General features: G+C 42.8%; 1 protein-coding gene across 16 annotated transcripts in view; it reads right to left on the reverse strand.

The window, feature by feature from the left end:
* Nucleotides 1-11,212: 11,212 nt before the first annotated feature.
* SETD5 (SET domain containing 5) overlaps nucleotides 11,213-17,230 on the reverse strand; it is a 78,691-nt gene continuing 72,673 nt past the window's right edge. For all 16 annotated transcript variants that reach the window (XM_043886010.1, XM_043886006.1, XM_043886002.1 and 13 more), the window contains 4 exons: nucleotides 15,730-16,028; nucleotides 14,721-14,854; nucleotides 14,157-14,245; nucleotides 11,213-13,809 (listed from right to left, as the gene is read on the reverse strand). In XM_043886010.1, coding sequence (XP_043741945.1) covers nucleotides 13,201-13,809; nucleotides 14,157-14,245; nucleotides 14,721-14,854; nucleotides 15,730-16,028 — 1,131 coding nt within the window. In that variant the 3' untranslated portion in view covers nucleotides 11,213-13,200. The remainder of the gene's footprint in view (nucleotides 13,810-14,156; nucleotides 14,246-14,720; nucleotides 14,855-15,729; nucleotides 16,029-17,230) is intronic.

The raw sequence follows: 17,230 nt of genomic DNA on the forward strand, positions 1-17,230 counted from the left end.
CATGCTAGCTTCTCCTTCTCTGAGTTGGCCCCCAGGGGATTACGAGGGGTGAGATTCAGCCTGACCCTTTGTACCAGGTATAGCCGTGTATTAACAGACCTTACATGAAGGTGGCCAGACCACAACTGACACAGAACTCCACACCATCTTCACTCCTGGCTTTCATCCTCAAGGACACCTCATAGCCTTGTTTGGACTTGTCACTTTGGCCCATATTTCATTTTAAGGAGACTTCCTGAGATCCCACAGGACTGAGTCACACCACACACCTAACTGGAATGTAGTCTGTTAACAATTAAAACTGGAGTTGTTCCCAGGAGAGAGAATAGCTGGCCATTTCTGCCAGCTCCTGATTGCATGGACTGGAACACAGGCTCCACCCTTTCCTCTTGAGTGGCTGCGGGCAAGTCCTTTCACCTCTAACCCCCACTGAGTAAACAGGGATGATGGCAGCGCTCTCAGGGAACTTGGAGCAAATGAGGGAATGCCTGTGAACTGTGTTGCAGTCTTACACACAGTAACATGCCCCAGATGGCAGCTCTATTGACTACAATTTTTGCATTTGGGAATTGAGCCTTCATTCAACACATTTGGAGCATACAGTATCTGCTTAGAACTTAAGAAAATGGGAGCCTTTGTCTTAATGGTCTGGTTGGGGATATTAGCATGTAACAATAATGTGAAATCTGCCTGGTGCAGGGTACTGTGGGTACAGGGATACCTTACATGGCTTTAGGCGGGGTGGGTAGAGCAGGGGATGGATGGTTTTACTGTAGAATGGACGGGAGGTAGGCAGGCAGGGGCCGGGAAAGCCATTCATGAAGGAAGGCAGCTGGGGGAAAAAGGCTGAGATGAGAAACAGAATTGAACCTGTGGAGAAGAGCAATTTAATAATGCTGAACTGTAAAGTGTGAGGTAGGGAGGGTCAGAGATTCATCTGGAGAGATCAGCAAAGGCCAGATGATGACAAAGCTCTGAGACTGTTTATAGCAGTTCGGACCTAAGAGCAACAGGGAAGGTTTTTAAGCAGAAAAAGGACACAATTAGATATGCATTTCAGGTAGATCCCTTTTCTCACTGTATTATGGGGGTTGAGTTAGTTGGGGACAATTTAGTAAAAAGGAAAGCCGAAGTCTGGCCTGAAGCAAGGTGGTGGCAGTGGTTTTGAGAAGTAAAAGAATGTAACCTTTAGGAATCTGAGTTATACTTACCGATGGGTGATGGTGGTGGTGGTGGTGGTAAGGGACTAAGTGGCATTGAGGAGGAGAGTTAAATTTTTTGAAGGGGAAAATTGCCAGTCCAGCAGGGGACGAGATAATCAATTTGAGACATACATGTGGGACATCCTGATGGACTGTCCAGTAGTCAGCTGACTTACATGGCCTTGGGGGCTCAAGAGAAGGATTTGGGCCGTAAACATGAACATGCAAGCAACAGATGACAGGTGAAGCACAGAATGAGCTTATTCAGGGTGACTGTATTGTGTGAAGAGAGAACAGAGTTGCAAAATGCTGGGAAACACTAATGCATAATGGTCAGAGAATGGATGTCCAGAAAGAGTCAGGGCTCTGATGAGAATAGTGAGAATGTGGTGTTAGGGAAACCAAGGATTTAGAATTCAAGGGGACGATCAACTGGTCAGATGGAGTGGAGAGGTCCAGACTTAGGGACTTAAAAACGGGTCCCCTAGATTTGGGAACAAGGAGTCCACTGTCGGATTTGGTAAAAGCATGTTCAGAGAAGTGAGGGTAGAATCGAATTGAGGTCTGTTCAGGGAGAGAAAGGCAGGTGACTGAGTGAGCATCACTGGAGAAGTGTGTATAAGAAGGGGACATCAGTGGAATTTTTCCAGGAATTATGAAGTATAGTGAGCCAGCAGTGGACATGGATCAGCATGTAATCTGGAGGAGACTATGGAATTTCTTTTTAATATGGGACAGTTCTGAGTGTTTATAGGTCATAGCTGTTAAAGGATCAATAGAAGGACTGACAGGTGACTGGATGTGTGGTGGCAGCAACAGATGGGAGGGCAGGCACAGAAGGTAGACTACAGACTGAAGCCAAGTGCAAGGTAAGGCGAGTCAGAGATCCACCAACAGATCAAGGCTGGGCATGGGAAACGGACAGACCGCAGTGGGGCAGACGGATGCAGAAAACGGAGAAATGAAAGCACTGACGTTTACACAAAAGCAGCTGGAAGGTTAGGAGACTGTAGCTAATCAGAAAGGTGGGTATTTGACCTGAATAGTCTGAGTAATTCTTGAAAAAGATTTTAAGATGCGAGGTACCCTGGCTAGGATGTCCACCCAAATGGTGACAACGATGGCAGAAATGGAGGGGCAGGAGACAAGCCAAGAATCAAAGAATCAGAGTTTGGATGGTGAAGACCACAGCAGGAAGAGGGTTGAAAGCACAATAAACAGTGCGTGAGCAGCAGAGGAAATACAGATTTTAATAGAAGGTACAAGATGTATTTTGTCTGGAAACACTTAGGGAGAGCCTCCATGCGATAGGAGGAGGAGAAAGGAGCAGCCTCCGCGTCAAAGGTTGCAAAGGAGAGGGTGTCCTGAGGAGAGGACCATATTCAGTTAAGGTCAAGAGACAATATGGAGGAGGTAAGGGTTTGTCTATCATAGAAAACAGCTCCGCAGAAAAGACTAAAGAGAAGGGTGGGACAGAGAGAGACAGAAGGATGGGAGGCTGTGAAAGCAGAAGCACTGGGCAGCCAGGTGGCATGGAGAGCTGTCATCATGGGAAGTGACTAAGGAGCGTGAAGCCTGTGGAACTTGCCAGACTCCAGGTTTACCACAGAGCTCTAGTTTCAAACCCTTTCAGATCTCCTGAGGCAGGACAGGGCAGGGCTGGTGGCACCCATGCAGATCTGGAGGTGCTGGGAAGCTCACCTAGGCACTGAAATTCAGCCTGAGTGGTTGGAGGCTTCTTCAGATTCATTTACCTATTCAACAAAACATGGGTCGAATGCCTGTTCTAGTCAGGTACTGCTCTAGGCTCTAGAAATATGCAAATAAGTCAGACAGAGGCCCTGGGCTCAAATGACCTTTGCAGGGCTGTTGGCCTGTTCATTGTGGCTACTTAAGATTCTGTTCTTTGTTTTGCTAGACATTTCAGTATAAAGCAAACATACAGGTGAGATGAACTATTATACTTAATCTTCTAACCATAACCAAAGAGAATCTTGCTAACCACCCCAGAAGCCTTTCAAGTGCTCCCAAACACTATCCCCTTCTTTAAGAGTAACCACTGCCTGGAGTTTTAGTATAATCACTTCCCAACTTTTTAACTTCTTCATCCAAGAGAGCGTCTTCAAACAAAATGGTTTAGTTTTGACTATTCTTTGGATATGTCTTCTTCACCACTTGGTTTCTTTTTATCCCTCCTTGCAATTTGTTGAAGAAACTGGACCATTTGTTATGTGGAGTTCTATAGCTGGGATTTTGCTGGCTCTATTCTTGCGGTTCAGTTAAACGAGTTTCCTCTGTTCTCTATATTTCCAGCAAATTGGATCTAGATGCTTATTCACGTTCAAGTGTGTGTTTGCACATTTTAATGACTGCTTCATAGTTGTTTTCTTCATCAAGAGATACTGTCTAATTGCTTTTGTGTAATTAGGGGTTGAAAAATAGTGATGCTCCAATTCTGTCATCCTCTTATTTGCGGGAAAGGTTGTATAAAGAGAAACATCATTTTCGACCTAGCCTATACAGTTATATGGGAAAGGCAAGAATGCTGAACTCTTTCATTTTCTAATTTTCAGAAAGAGTTGCTTTCCTAATATTCTCCCAACATGAACAATTATTTGTGTTTTGTTACCATTATGAACTCATAGATTTAAACATATTTGATTCTGACACATTTATCATAATTAATGCTCAAAATGTTGTATTATTGGTTAGCAGAAGCCTCTTTAAGTTGGTTCAACCTAATCGTAAATCATCTTTGATAGTATCATTGCTCCCTTGATGGGTTTCCCTGGTAGCTCAGCTGGTAAAGAATCTACCTGCAATGCAGGAGACCCCGGTTCTATTCCTGGGTCGGGAAGATCCACTGGCGAAGGATAGATTACCCTCTCCAGTATTCTTGGGCTTCCCTGGTGGCTCAGCTGGTAAAGAATCTGCCTGCAATGCAGGAGACCTGGGTTCAATCCCTGGATTGGTAAGATGCCCTGGAGAAGGGACCATTTTCCCACTCCAGTTTTCTAGCCTGGAGAATTCCATGGATTGTATAGTCCATTGGGTTGTAAAGAGTACACGACTGAGCGACTTTCACTTTCACTCTGATATGACAAGATGTTCCAGGGTGCTCCTGTACGTTTCCTCCCTCAGACTAAAATCTGCTATTTCTCTAAGACGACTTTCCAGTTGACAGAGTTAAGACAGACACACATATATGTAGATATGGGATCTATCAATCTAATCTATCTGTGACAAAATACGTCGAGTTTACACTGATACAAGGAAGGTTTTGGCCTAACATCTGTAACTTTTTTACCTCTAAGTGAACCCTGGTTCTCACGACTGGATTCATCTCACATTAAAGCCATCAGATATGATACCACCAATGTAACTACCATTACAAGAATATGTAAAACCATATTCTTTCCTGTTTCTTTCTTTGTAGTTGCACTGTATTTACATTCTTAGGTCACACAAACCAGCTCAATGTTGCAGTCTCACCTTACATTCTGCATTCATTCTTAGTTCTAAACTGCATATAATTAACTATCGGACTTTCTGCTGATGTTTCTCAAGACAGTTTGGTCACCTCAATCAGCTGTTTCTAACAGATTGCTACGAAAGAGAATTAACAGGAATAAAGCTCCCCAAGTTCTTGCATGCGGATGACAGTTTGCTGCTATAACATAGTTGGTATGAAACTTTTGGTTCATAGTCTGAGTATTTTAAATGTATCATTCTCTCTCGCCATAAAGTGTTGCTGTCAGGAAGCCTGATAGAGCTTAACATTCTTCCATTAGAAATAACTTTGTTAAGGAGGGTTGGATATCCACCAAGGTTTTCATTTTTGCTTCTTCTTCTCTTTGAACTCCAACAATTTTAGGATGTTCTGATATTGGGTTTGAATCCTGGGTTGAATTTACAAGGTATGCAATATATTCTTTCAATTTGTAGCTTGAAATATTTCAGGAAAAGTTTTCTCGAATTATAACTTTTGGTATTGTTTTGTCTGTCTTTGGAAACATCTATTTCACATGTCCTTTTTTTCCCCCCTGGTCTTTGTCACTTAAGGAAAACAGAGACTTTTTTTAAGAGCAATTTTAAGTTTACAACAAAAGTTGGAAGGTAGAGATTTCCCATATTCTCCCTGCCCCACATATGCACAGACATCCCCATTATCCACAGCCCCCATCAAATGGGACATGTTACAATTGATGGACTTACACGGACACACCATTTTCACCCAAAGTCCATAGTTTACATTAGAGTTTATCTTCTGTGGATTTGGGCAAATGTAAAATTACATGTATCTCTCATTACAGTATTATACAAAATAGTTTCACCACCGTAAAAATACTGTATTCTGCCCACTCATCCTCCTGTCCCTTCAACTGCTGATTTTGTTACCGTTTCTACAATTCTGCATTATCACTGGACTCACCCAGTATGTAGCCTTTCCGGACTGGTTTTCTTTCTCTACTAGTAATACGTATTAAACGTTTCTCCATTTTTTTATGGCTTGATAATTTGTTTCATTTTAGTGCTGAGTAATAATCTACTTCTCAGAAATACCAGTTTATTTACCCATTCACCTACTGAAGGGCAACTTGGTTGCTTCCAAGACTTGACAATTATCAATAAAGCTGCTATAAACATCTAGGCGCAGGCTTTTGTGTGGACATACATTTTCACCTTCATAGGTAAACACAACGAATCACGACTGCGGCACTGTGCGGTAGAGTACAGCATGTGTATACTTTAAGAAACCACCAGACTATTTCCTAAAGTGGTTGCATCCGTTTGCCCTCCCGCCGGCAGTGAGTGAGACTTCCTGTTGCTTTACACCCTCACCGACAGGTGGCAGTGTCACTGTTGTGGATTTTGGTCATTCTAATAGTAACGACCTCACACTGTTGTTCCAATCTGCAGTTTCCTAGTGGCATGTGCTGTTGAACATCTTTCCACATGCTCCTTGGCCATTTGTACATTAAGTGTCTGTTCAAGGTCTTTTGCCCATTTAAAAATAAGGCTGTTTTCTTTATGATAAGAAAGCATTCTCCAGGTAACCCCGAATAGAGTTTTATTTGAACTGAAGAGCTCTAGTAGGCTATATACCTACTGGTGGGTAACAATACCACTGGACCTGAAAATGTATCCACATCTTGAAGTAAGAGTCTTTAAAAACCAACATGCCTGACTGACTTCCTAAGCCCTTGCAGTAAATTAAACACTACTCCTTCCCTCACCACCATTTCTGTTTTCCAAGTTTCTCCAGGTAACAATTTTTCTCAACTTATACTTCATGACCTCAACTTTGTCTACTGGATCTTCTAATTAGGAAAATCCATTTATTTCTCAAAAAAGTGCTATTCCTTCTCACTTCCCTTCTGTCCATTTCTCAAAGAGTTAAGCACAACCTGTATGCAAAACTCTATAAACATAGTAAAATCTTGACCATAAAGAAGCTAGAGTCATATTAGTTGACATAAAAAAGTTTATTTAAGTGAAATATAGCTAGAAGTGTAGGCTGGACCTACAATATGAAGGCTATGTAGATTTGCTGTCATACTGCCCTCAACTTCTAATTTAAAAAACAAAAAAAACTGAGGTTATCATCAACATATTAGTTTCTTGTATATAACAATGTATGTATACATTATGAAATGATCATCACAATGTCTAATCAACATCCATCATCACAGCTACAAAACTGTTTTCTTGTGATGAGAACTTTTGATCTACTCCTTTAGTAACTGGCAAATACAGTATTATTAACTATAGTCATCACACTGTAGTTACATCCCTAAGACTGATTTAATAAAGTCTAAGATTGACCTTTTTATCGCCTTCACCCATTTTACCTACTCCTATCCTCAACCTCTGGCAACCAACTACCAATCTGTTCTCTGTATTCATGACTTCATTTTAAGATTACCCATATAAAGTGAGACCATATGGTATCTGGTTTTATTTCACTTAGCATAATGCTGTCAAGGAACATCTGTGTTGTTGCAAATGGCAAGATTTCATTTTTTGCTTATGGCTGTCCTTGTCAATATACATCTTATTCATCCACTAAGCGACACATAGGTTGTTTCTGTTTCTTGGCTACTGTAAATAATGCTGAAGTGAACTTAGGAGTGCAAATGTCTTTTTGGGTTACTGTTTTTGTTTTCTTCAGATAAATATCCACCAGTGGAATTGCTGGATTGTATGGTAGTTCTATTTTTAATTTTTTGAGGAACATCCATACTGGTTTCCATAAAGCCTGTACCAATTTACACCCCCACCAAAAGTGCACATAGGTTCACTTTTCTACAGATCCTCACTAAAACTGATTTGTCTTTTTGATAACAGCCATGCTAATAGGTGTGAAGTGATACATTACTGTAGTTTTTGATTTGCATTTCCCTGGTGCTTAGTAATGTGAAGCATCTTTTATGTACCTGTTTGCCATCTGTATGTCTTATTTGGAAAAATGTATTTACAGATCTTCTGGTCATTTTTTAATTTCAACTTTTAATGTTTATGATTTGCAAATATCTTCTCCCATTCATGTTGTCCATGATTTCCTTTCTCTTGCTTGTGCAGTCCTTTTAATCTGATGAGGTCTCGTTTACTCTGGCTTTTGTTGCTTTTGCTTGTGGTGTCAAATCTGAAAAACCATCACCAAGTCCAATGGCAAGGAGCAAACTGCCCTAGGTTTCCTTCGAGGAGTTTTATTGTTTCAGTTCTTACATTTGAGTCTTTAATCCATTATGAGTTAATTTTTGAACATGGTGTAAGATAGCTATCCCATTTTATTCTTTTACATGTGGCTGTCCTGTTTTCTCACTTAATGAAGAGACTCTTTTCCCTATTTATTCTGGGCTCTTCTGTCATAAATTAATGAATCATACGTGCACAGGTTTATTTTGGGGCTCTCTGTCCTATTCCATTCATCTGTGTGTTTGTTTTTATGCCAGTACCACACTGCTGTAATCACCATACCTTTGTAGTATAGTCTGAAATCAGGAAGCATGGAACTGGCCTCCAGCTTTGTTCTTTCTTGAAATTGCTTTGGCTATTCAGGGTATTCTGTGGTTCCATAGGTATTTTAGGATTGTCTATTTCTGTGAAAAATGCCACTGGAATTTTGGTAAGGATTATATTGGATCTGAAGATTGATTACTTACTGTTGAGTTTTAACAGTAAGCGTTTTGTATGTTGGCTAACAGTCCTTTAATTAGAGGTGTCTTCTCCAAGTATTTTCTCCCAGTATGTGGCTTTTCTTCTCTTGACAGTCTTTTGCAGAACAGACAGATGTTAATTTTAATCAAGTTCAGCTTATCAGTTACTTGTTTCAAGGATGGTGGTATTGGTGTTATGCTTTATAGATTGTTATCATCTAGGTTTAACAGTTTCCCTTTTTATGTTTAGGTCTGTGATCCATTTTGAGTTAATTTTTGTGAAGTGTGTAAGGTTTGAGTCTAGATTCACTTTTCTTGCATATGGATGTCCAGTTGTTCAAGCCCCATTAGTTGAAGCCTGTCTTTTCTCTATTTTATTGCCCTTGCTGGTCAAGTATTTGTGTGGGTTTGTTTCTGGGTGCTATATTCTGTTCCACTGATCTATTTGTCTATTCTCATTTCAATGACAGACTGTCTTGATTAGCTTTATATTAAAGCCTGGCTGACTTTATTCGTCCCTTTTAGCACTGTGTTCGCTATTCTGGGCCTTTTTCTTCTGCTTATGAATTTCAGAATCATTCTGTTGATATCCTGAAAATAATCAGCTGGGAAACTGATTAGGATTACAGATCTAAAGATCAAGTTGAGATCTTTCATCCTGACATTGAGTCTTCCCATTCACGGCCATGGAATATTTTTTTTTAGTTCACCAAGAGTTTTGTAGGTTTTACCCATATAGGTTTTTAGGTCTTTTATTAGATGTCTGCTTATTTCATTTTTGGGGTTCAGATATAAATGTTGTGTTTTAACTTTCAAATTCCAGTTGTTTGTTGTTGACATATAGGGAAACAATTTACATTTGTTATTAACCTCATTCCCTGCAACCTTGCTATAAACACTATTAGCTGCATGGAGTTTCTTTTTCTGTGAGCAGTCATTTCTTTCTAAGATATTTATTGTCTTCTGTAAACGGTTATTTCTTCCTTACCAACCTCTATACTGTATTTCCTTTTCCTGTCATTCTGCACTAGTATGCACTGTCTGTGCGGATGTTATTCTGCTCCTTTATTGTGAATGTTTGGAATCTGACTTTGCTACTGTTACCCACCTTTAATGGGTCAATAAAGGGAGGAATTATCCCCCTCTCCCTGCCCCACTAGTTTCAAGGTTCTACAGCACATATTTTGTGTGTGCAAAATACTAAAATATGGACTTTGCAAACAACAGCTGATGAAATCCAGTGGATCAATTTATGTCCAACTGTTTCTCTCAGGAGTTAAAAACAAAGTAAAGTTATTTAACACCTTTACAGACAATCCTAGTCTTACTCATTCAAAATACTTCATTTAATGTCATCCTTCACCCCTGCAAAATTCTGTTTAGAATTTTCTTGGGCCCAGACTGCAACAGCACCTTCAGACTTAACCACACACCCTCTGTACACACTGCAAACCCATCCTAGGTTGACTGTTGCTCTCACATTGCCTTGCTGAACTTCCAAGTGAGTGTTCATTTGGAGTTTTGAGACGTAGCAGACGTGCCACTGCTTCCTCTGGAAAAGAACATGGTAACATGAAAGTCTTGTGCTCTCTTTGTTTTGCAGCTGATGGGGACGTTTAGGCTTCCTATAATATGAAGTTGTCCAAGGTTCTGTTTTGCTATCATGACTGCCCTGCGTGCTTTTCTGGAGTACTTGAGAAACATTCAAAACTATTATCTTCCCAGAGTTAAGTTTTGAGTGTAGGAGCAGGGAACGGCATCTCCTTCAGGAGCTATGCTTATCTCCAAGCCTTTACTGATCTCCTTTACTGATCTTCAGCACAGGAACCTTTCTGTTTCAGCCTCATAGCAGGTTACAAAGGCTGTTCCAGCTCTGGTTGATGAACTGATGGTTGGTGTGGTTTTGAAGTAAATACAGTCCATTTGGACAATAGTGCACTTTTTTCTTCAGGGTGAGCTCTGTCAAACAGAGAACCCTGTATCATAAAAATGATTCCTCAGAGCTAAAAAGGCCAGACTGTTATTTTTAAGGCAAGAAAGGGTCAGTTAGTTAAATGATTTTTAGTTCGTTTCAAAGCATCTTTATTTGTCTCCTGGGTAAACTGCAAAATTTCCAAGACTGTCAGTTTGAAACTATCATTTGGATGAGAGAAATCTTAGACACATTGTATCCTCTGAAACTTATAAAAAAAAATCACAGGAGAATAATATACATACCTTATACATTTTAAGGATCAATGAGATAGCAAATGACTTAAGTGGAAGAGCCTGGTTAATGAAGTTGTATACAACGTGCACGTGCTTATTTCTTTACCACAGTTCAGATTCTAACATCTGTATCACACCGAGTGCAAAGCACCCAGGAATGGAGCAGGTGGCTGTCTGATCTTCACATTCCCAGCACCGTATATACAGTTTAGCACACAGCAACTCTGTAGCACAGGATTCCTGCCTGCCGTGTTTTGGGCCATGCTGGGTCTTTGTTGCGGCACGCGGGCTCTTCACTGCAGTGTGCTGGCTTCTCTAGTGGTAGTGTGCGGGCTCTCCAGTTGACCACAGCATGCTGGATCTTAGTTCCCCAACCAGGTACTGAACTTGGGTCCTCTGCACTGGAAGGTAGATTCTTACCCACTGGACCACCAGAGAAGTCCCCCTTATTGCCTGATCTTAGTCATAAAATGGTGAAGGAAGATCAATCTGTATTCCTGGCCCCATTATGGGCAACGCAACTCCACCAAGAGCACACTCTCCTGAATGTGGGTCCATCTTGCTCCCTTTAAGGATAGCTTCAGGAAAACTAAGCAAGGCAGTGTCACAGAATTGGACAAAAGAGTTCTCAACTTATGATTATTATGGTTAAGAATTTTATTATCAAAATTATTACATCTCTTGTGAAAGTTCAAATGTTACAGCAAGGTGTAAACACTCCACTTGAGAAAGAAGTGATACTTCTTCCCTTCCAAGAGCCCCCCACCCCCCGCCCCCCCGAGGTCTGGTCTTGACAGCACCCTGCCCACACAGAGGGGCTGGGGTCTCTGCGCGTGCCAGGCAGGGTGAGGGCCGCCTGCCCGCTGGCCTCCCCCCCGGCGCGCGGCCGCGGGGAGAATGCGAACCCCAGCCCAATGGAGAGACATTTACATACGTTTTATATAATATACAAAGAAACCAGCATCCCAGGCAACATGATTTCCACTCCCAACGCTCTCCCAGACTGATGGGTTTGTGGGGGAAACAACATAAAGAAAAGTATTCTGCTGACTTTTCAGCATTAAAAAAAAAATCTCCCCTCATTTGAGCAAACACCTGATTTGAATTTTGAAAAAGTGAAATTCTGTAACAGTCACACACAAAGAGAGAAGACTGTGCATATGGTAGTTGGAGGAGAGGGCACAAAGAAGGGGGTGCAAGAGGCTGAGGGGAAAAAGGAGAAAACAAACTGGAGGGGAGGAAGGAGGGAGACTCACAGTATTATCTTGTCCAAAAGAAAGAAGTAAGGTCCACTGCAGCACCAGGGATTACACCTGTCAGATATTTGCTACCCCTACCATGGTTATAACTGAATACAAAAATTAGATAAATAAAAACACGCCGGATATTACAGTAAACAGTGAAAGAAATAAGCTGGCAACCGTATGGAATTTAAAAAGATTGTGTACCCCGCCTGGCCGGCTCCAGGGCGCCTCCAGGGGCGTACAACAGGCACGATGCACTGAGGGGAGAAGCCAGTCTGCGCGCATCTCTCATCCAGAACAGCTGTCAGCAGGCGTGTGGGCGGCCTCACAGCACTCTCACCTGGGCCACTCTCAAATAAGCATCTCCCAAAGAAACGTGGGACATGCCCACACACAATCACAGTCCTGTCGGTGCCATTCCACAATCAAAGCTTTCCACTCTTACCCTGCAGTCACGAGTGCATGCTCTCCAGTCATGGAGGCGGTCCTACTCAGGGGATCGGCAACTCCTGATTAACTGGGAGTAGAAAAAATAAAATTCAAAGAACTCCCAAGCTACTTGGGACTCTTCCTAATCAAATGCATTGCCAATGGCTGGTAAGTAGCAATGCAATTGGCCCATCTCTCTTTTCTTTGCCTACTTACTTCATGGGTTACTGAGCTGTGAAATAGCTTGGGGAAGGGGAGTGGGTTGGTACCAGCTGGGGGCTCAGACAATCTACTAGGATAACCTGCTTCTGAATAATCAAGAACTGACCACGAGTACTTCTTCAGAGATCCAGGAACCCCTCAGAGCACACACCAAGCTTCACTATCCCTGCCTCTTGGTGTTTTTAAGACAAAGGTAAGGAATATTCTCAGTGAACACATCTTGGCCAGATACCTGCTTTTGGAATGGTTGTTTTATATACCCACCTTTTTTCTTAAGTGCATAAAACCCTAACACTACTCAGATGGCTTGGGGCTTTGAGATTGGCTCTTTTCACCTCTTTTTTTCCTTTGAAAACCTTTTTCTTTTTTGGATTTAAAAAGATGTCCTCACTGCACAAGTGACTACAGGCTACAGGCAAGGATGGGAGATGGAGGCTTCAACACAACTCATTGCACTTAGAATCGTTACTAACCGAAACACCATTTGCTTGTCAACAATGTACCCTTAACAGCAGGGAGAAACTTCTTTATAGTCTCTGCTTCAGACAAGATTTACATCTTTCTCCAAGGCCAGAGCCAGTCGTGACCACAAGTCTTGTTTCTTGTCGACCAGACCCAATCCTCTGGCACCTTGTACCCCCTTCCCCAGCAATATGCTCGGCCTAGGTTCCAGAGGCAGCTGGAAGGAAGCAGCTATGGGCTCATTCAAGTTCTGTTTGCCCAAATCCAGAAGCCCTAGGAAAGTCCTGTCTGAGTCTTGACCCCCGACCCCTGCAGTGGCTGGAGTCGGTACTGGTGCACACCCCCACTCCCTCGATGTGGGTAGTGCTGTGAATTGGAAACCGCAGATACCCTGGAGGCCTGGTAGGCAGCTGACTGCCCAGCACTGGGCAGACTGATAGTCCGGAAGTCTGATGACAATGACGACCTAGAGTTCTGAGGAAAGGAGGTGGAACTCAGAGTTCCTGTGCTGGACTGGGAAACCGAGTCTGAGGTCGGCGAGTCTGAGGGGCCCTGTGGGGTAGGGCTAGCAGCACTAGAAGGGCAGCTCCTCCTTGGAAGACTGCTGCCGGTGCTGTTTCCAGAATGTGGCTGGCTGCTATAATACCCTGGTGTCCCCGTAAATGGGGCCAATGAGTCTGTGGACACAGGGTGGGCGGGGCTGGAATAGGACGTGGAAGAGAGGGAGGATTCTGAAGAACCATGAGAAGGGGGGTTCCCAGGTCTCAGTGCAGTAGTTCGATAACTGTATCCCGGAGACTGGGTGGGATGTCCTCTAAAGGGGGAGGAACTCTGTTGAAGGAGGCTTTGTGATTCTGTCCGTGGACTATCACACTGCAGGAGCTAGAAAGAGTTGGGAGGAAAAGCATAAGGAGGTGAAAAAGTCCCTATTTAAGCCTTTGAGGCTTGTGAATATTTAAAAGACCCTACTTTTTCTTCTTCTTCTTCTTTATCTTCTTAAACATTTGTTCTTTTTAGGATACCAGAGACAGTAAAATGGCTGTCTTTGGTCACTTCAATTTTCTGGCATGATTTATTACCTGAAGGTGAGCCGATGATGACTTATTTCCAAGGCTGCTGAAACTATATGCAAAGACAACATCTCAACTGCAAAGGACGGCCAGGATCACAAAACATTTGGAACCCAGAACACACTCCTATGCCCAGAGATGAGCACTTTCTTGCCTCACCTGGTAGCTGTATCTGGAAGGGCTGTAAACGGCCGCTCCTTTAGAGAGTGCTGAGCTCAATGTCTCTGGGCCTTCACCATCCGCAGGGTCTGGAAGATAATACAAAATCAACTCACTTTCTGAGAATGGATGAGAGAGAGCCATTATTCATTCAAGTCACCAATGCCAGCACCAACCCATGCTGCTCTCTGATAAATCAGGTGAGTGCAGCATGCCAGAAGGGCAAAATGAGTGGTTAATTATGGGCTGTTTTAAATGCCTGATCTGATTTGTCTCCTTCTTTCTCTTCATCCTTCATCAAGGTGATTCCCAGGGCTTTGGAGAGATGAGTTACAGAAAGGTATCCTTTGGGAAAAAAGAGTAGACAGAGAGCAAGCAACGCTAGACCTTAAGAATGCTACAGCCCAAGAAAATGAAAGCAAGACTGAGCTGGAACTTTGCATGTAATGGAGCCCAGCCTCATTAAGAAATGGACTCACCTCAGCCCAGCATTTGGTGTGAACTGTGTGGAGCCTGGCTCATGTGTCCCTGAACCTGGCTGGCAGAAGAAGGCCATCGGCTCACCTGAGTCTTTCTCTGTGATGTTACTCTCCCACGTGGGGGAAGGCTCTCCTTTTTGGGCCACCCTCACACTGCTTCGGAGGACCTTAGGGATGCTCCCTCCTTCTCGGAGTCGTTCTACCGATGTGGGAACCATCCTGTGAAGGCAAAAGGGTGTACACTTATGCCATAGGCCTTGAGAGTTAAGAGTATGGAACAAACAAGGCTCTGACAAATAGCTATACAATGTTTCTTAAAACATCCTCTTTTAAAACACTATTTTCTTCAGGACCAATTTAAAACAAAGTATTTTCTCTGCCTCAGACTATGTCAGGCACCTAAGAATAAACACTTTAAGAAAAAACAACCAAGGAGAAGGGGGATCTAAAGGTGTCTACTGCTTTTAACCTCCATCTTTAAATGTTATTTTTCTCTTCCGTGAAGTCATGTGACTGGCACGTAGTAGTAATGTTTCACAGATGAATGAACATTACTCGTTTGAGCCATGTCTCTTCTTTCCCAGAACTCATTTCTTCAGTTCAATTTCCCTAGAATACCTCATTCTTTATTTCACTCATTTGATACTTAGTACCTGACATTAGTATTATCTATTTATTTGTTGTCTCTCTTAAACTAGACAAATCCTTTCAGGAGTGTGTCCCAACTCTCTATATATGCTAGCCATGTGGAGCTGAGACACCTGATGTTAATTTCAGTGGAACTGGGCTCACCTCCTGACTTACCTTGCACATGAAATGAGAAAAGAGAAGAGGCAGTGTTAGTGCCCAGTGAATAAAATAACTCCTCTGTGTCCACAACTATATGCCGTCCAACATAGTGTTCTGCAGGCTCAGTGGCAATCGTTTGCTTCTGTCAAGCTCGGGGACTGTGACTGATACTATTAAATCAGCCGAATATGGCACATGGTACTGCTGGCTGGCTTTCTCAAGTGTTTCCATACATCTTAGGTAAAGAGTCTAGACATTTATTTCCCTCCTGAATTTAATCACCAGAGCATCAAACTTAAACTTACCACCTACTGCTGATACTCTCTTGAGGTCTGCAGTGAGACGAAGTGCCTCTGGAATCTGAGGGGCTTACCGCCTCCAGATGAGACATAGAGGAATGAGACGGGGAGAATTTTTTGTGAGGGGAAGATGGGGTTCGGGCTGAGGATCCCTGCACACCATGGGCACCAGTGTCAGAAAGTGAGTTACTGCCGCCTTGCCCAGCTCCTGCAGACTTGCTTTTGCTCTGTGTGGAGTCACCTCCCCCACCAGCAGAATTTTCCTTGGCTTCTTGTTTCCGTTTGCGGTACTCCAGCAGGGATACCTAGGAAGGAAAAAAGAAACAGGACTCCAGCTAGACATCATTTGTGGATCACTAGCAGCGGGGAAAGAACATGGAACCCTAGGAAACTGCCAGCAGGCCAGGCAAACAAAGCAGGCACCAACCGGTGACTTTTTCCAGGTGTGAGAGAGACCTGAGCACAGCTACGTATTTACATCAGTGGGACACTGGTAAGAAAAAGAGAATACACCAGGAGATGACATTTCTGAAAAATGGCATTTACCAATAGACCTCAATCTTTATTCTGCCTTCAGAAAAACCTGTGAGATCACAGTTCCATGTAACAGAAGTGTGCTATCACAGTTATTTGCAACAAAGGTAGCACCGGGAAAGGTGGGGTACTTCCCTGGTGGTCCAGTGGGAAAGATGCTGCGCTTCCAAGGCAGGGGCACAGGTTCAGCCTGGTTGGGGAACTAAGATACCAAATGCTGCGTGGCATGGCCAGAAACAAACAAAATTACATGAAAAGGGAAGGGGAAGAACTAGGAGTTTGTGCAGTTTGAGAAAGTCTCTTCCTCAGTCCCCAGGAATCAGTATTGTTGTGCCAGCTCTAGAAAACCTGCACTGGGAAACTTCTCCCCAACTTGCCATTTCTCTGCCTTACTCTTTCCTGACTGCACACCGAAAGCCCTCTTCCCTGCCCCACCTGGGATGTCCCCTTTTAGCTGTTACAGCACACTGTGCTCACACTGGCTTTCGACCTAACACAGTGTCTCGTATACTTATAAACTGTTGTGTTCTGCAAGGGCAGAGAACACATTTATTTGGCTTTTTGTCTTTAATGTACAGCACAGAACTTGCCTGATAGCAGGTGCTCAACAATATTTCTGAAATAACAGATCATGATTTCAATCATTTTTGCACATAATAAATGAAACCAGAAATCCAAAGACTTGTTACCATTTTTGTTCCTGCTAGTCAATACTGTTCATGCAACAGTAATCTTTTTTTAAAAAAATGTTTTATTTTATATTGGAGTATAGCTGATTAACAATGCTGTGACAGTTTCAGGTGCACAAAAGAGTGACTCAGCCATACATATACATGTATCCATTCTCCCCCAAATCCCCCTCCCATCCAGGCTGCCACATTACAGTGAGCAGTGTTCCCTGTGCTATACAGTCGAACCTTGTTGGTTATCCATGTTAAATACAGCAGTGCGGACATGTCGATCCCAGCCTCTC

The sequence above is a fragment of the Cervus elaphus genome, chromosome 24 (assembly GCF_910594005.1).
Source record: "Cervus elaphus chromosome 24, mCerEla1.1, whole genome shotgun sequence".
NCBI lineage: Eukaryota > Metazoa > Chordata > Mammalia > Artiodactyla > Cervidae > Cervus > Cervus elaphus.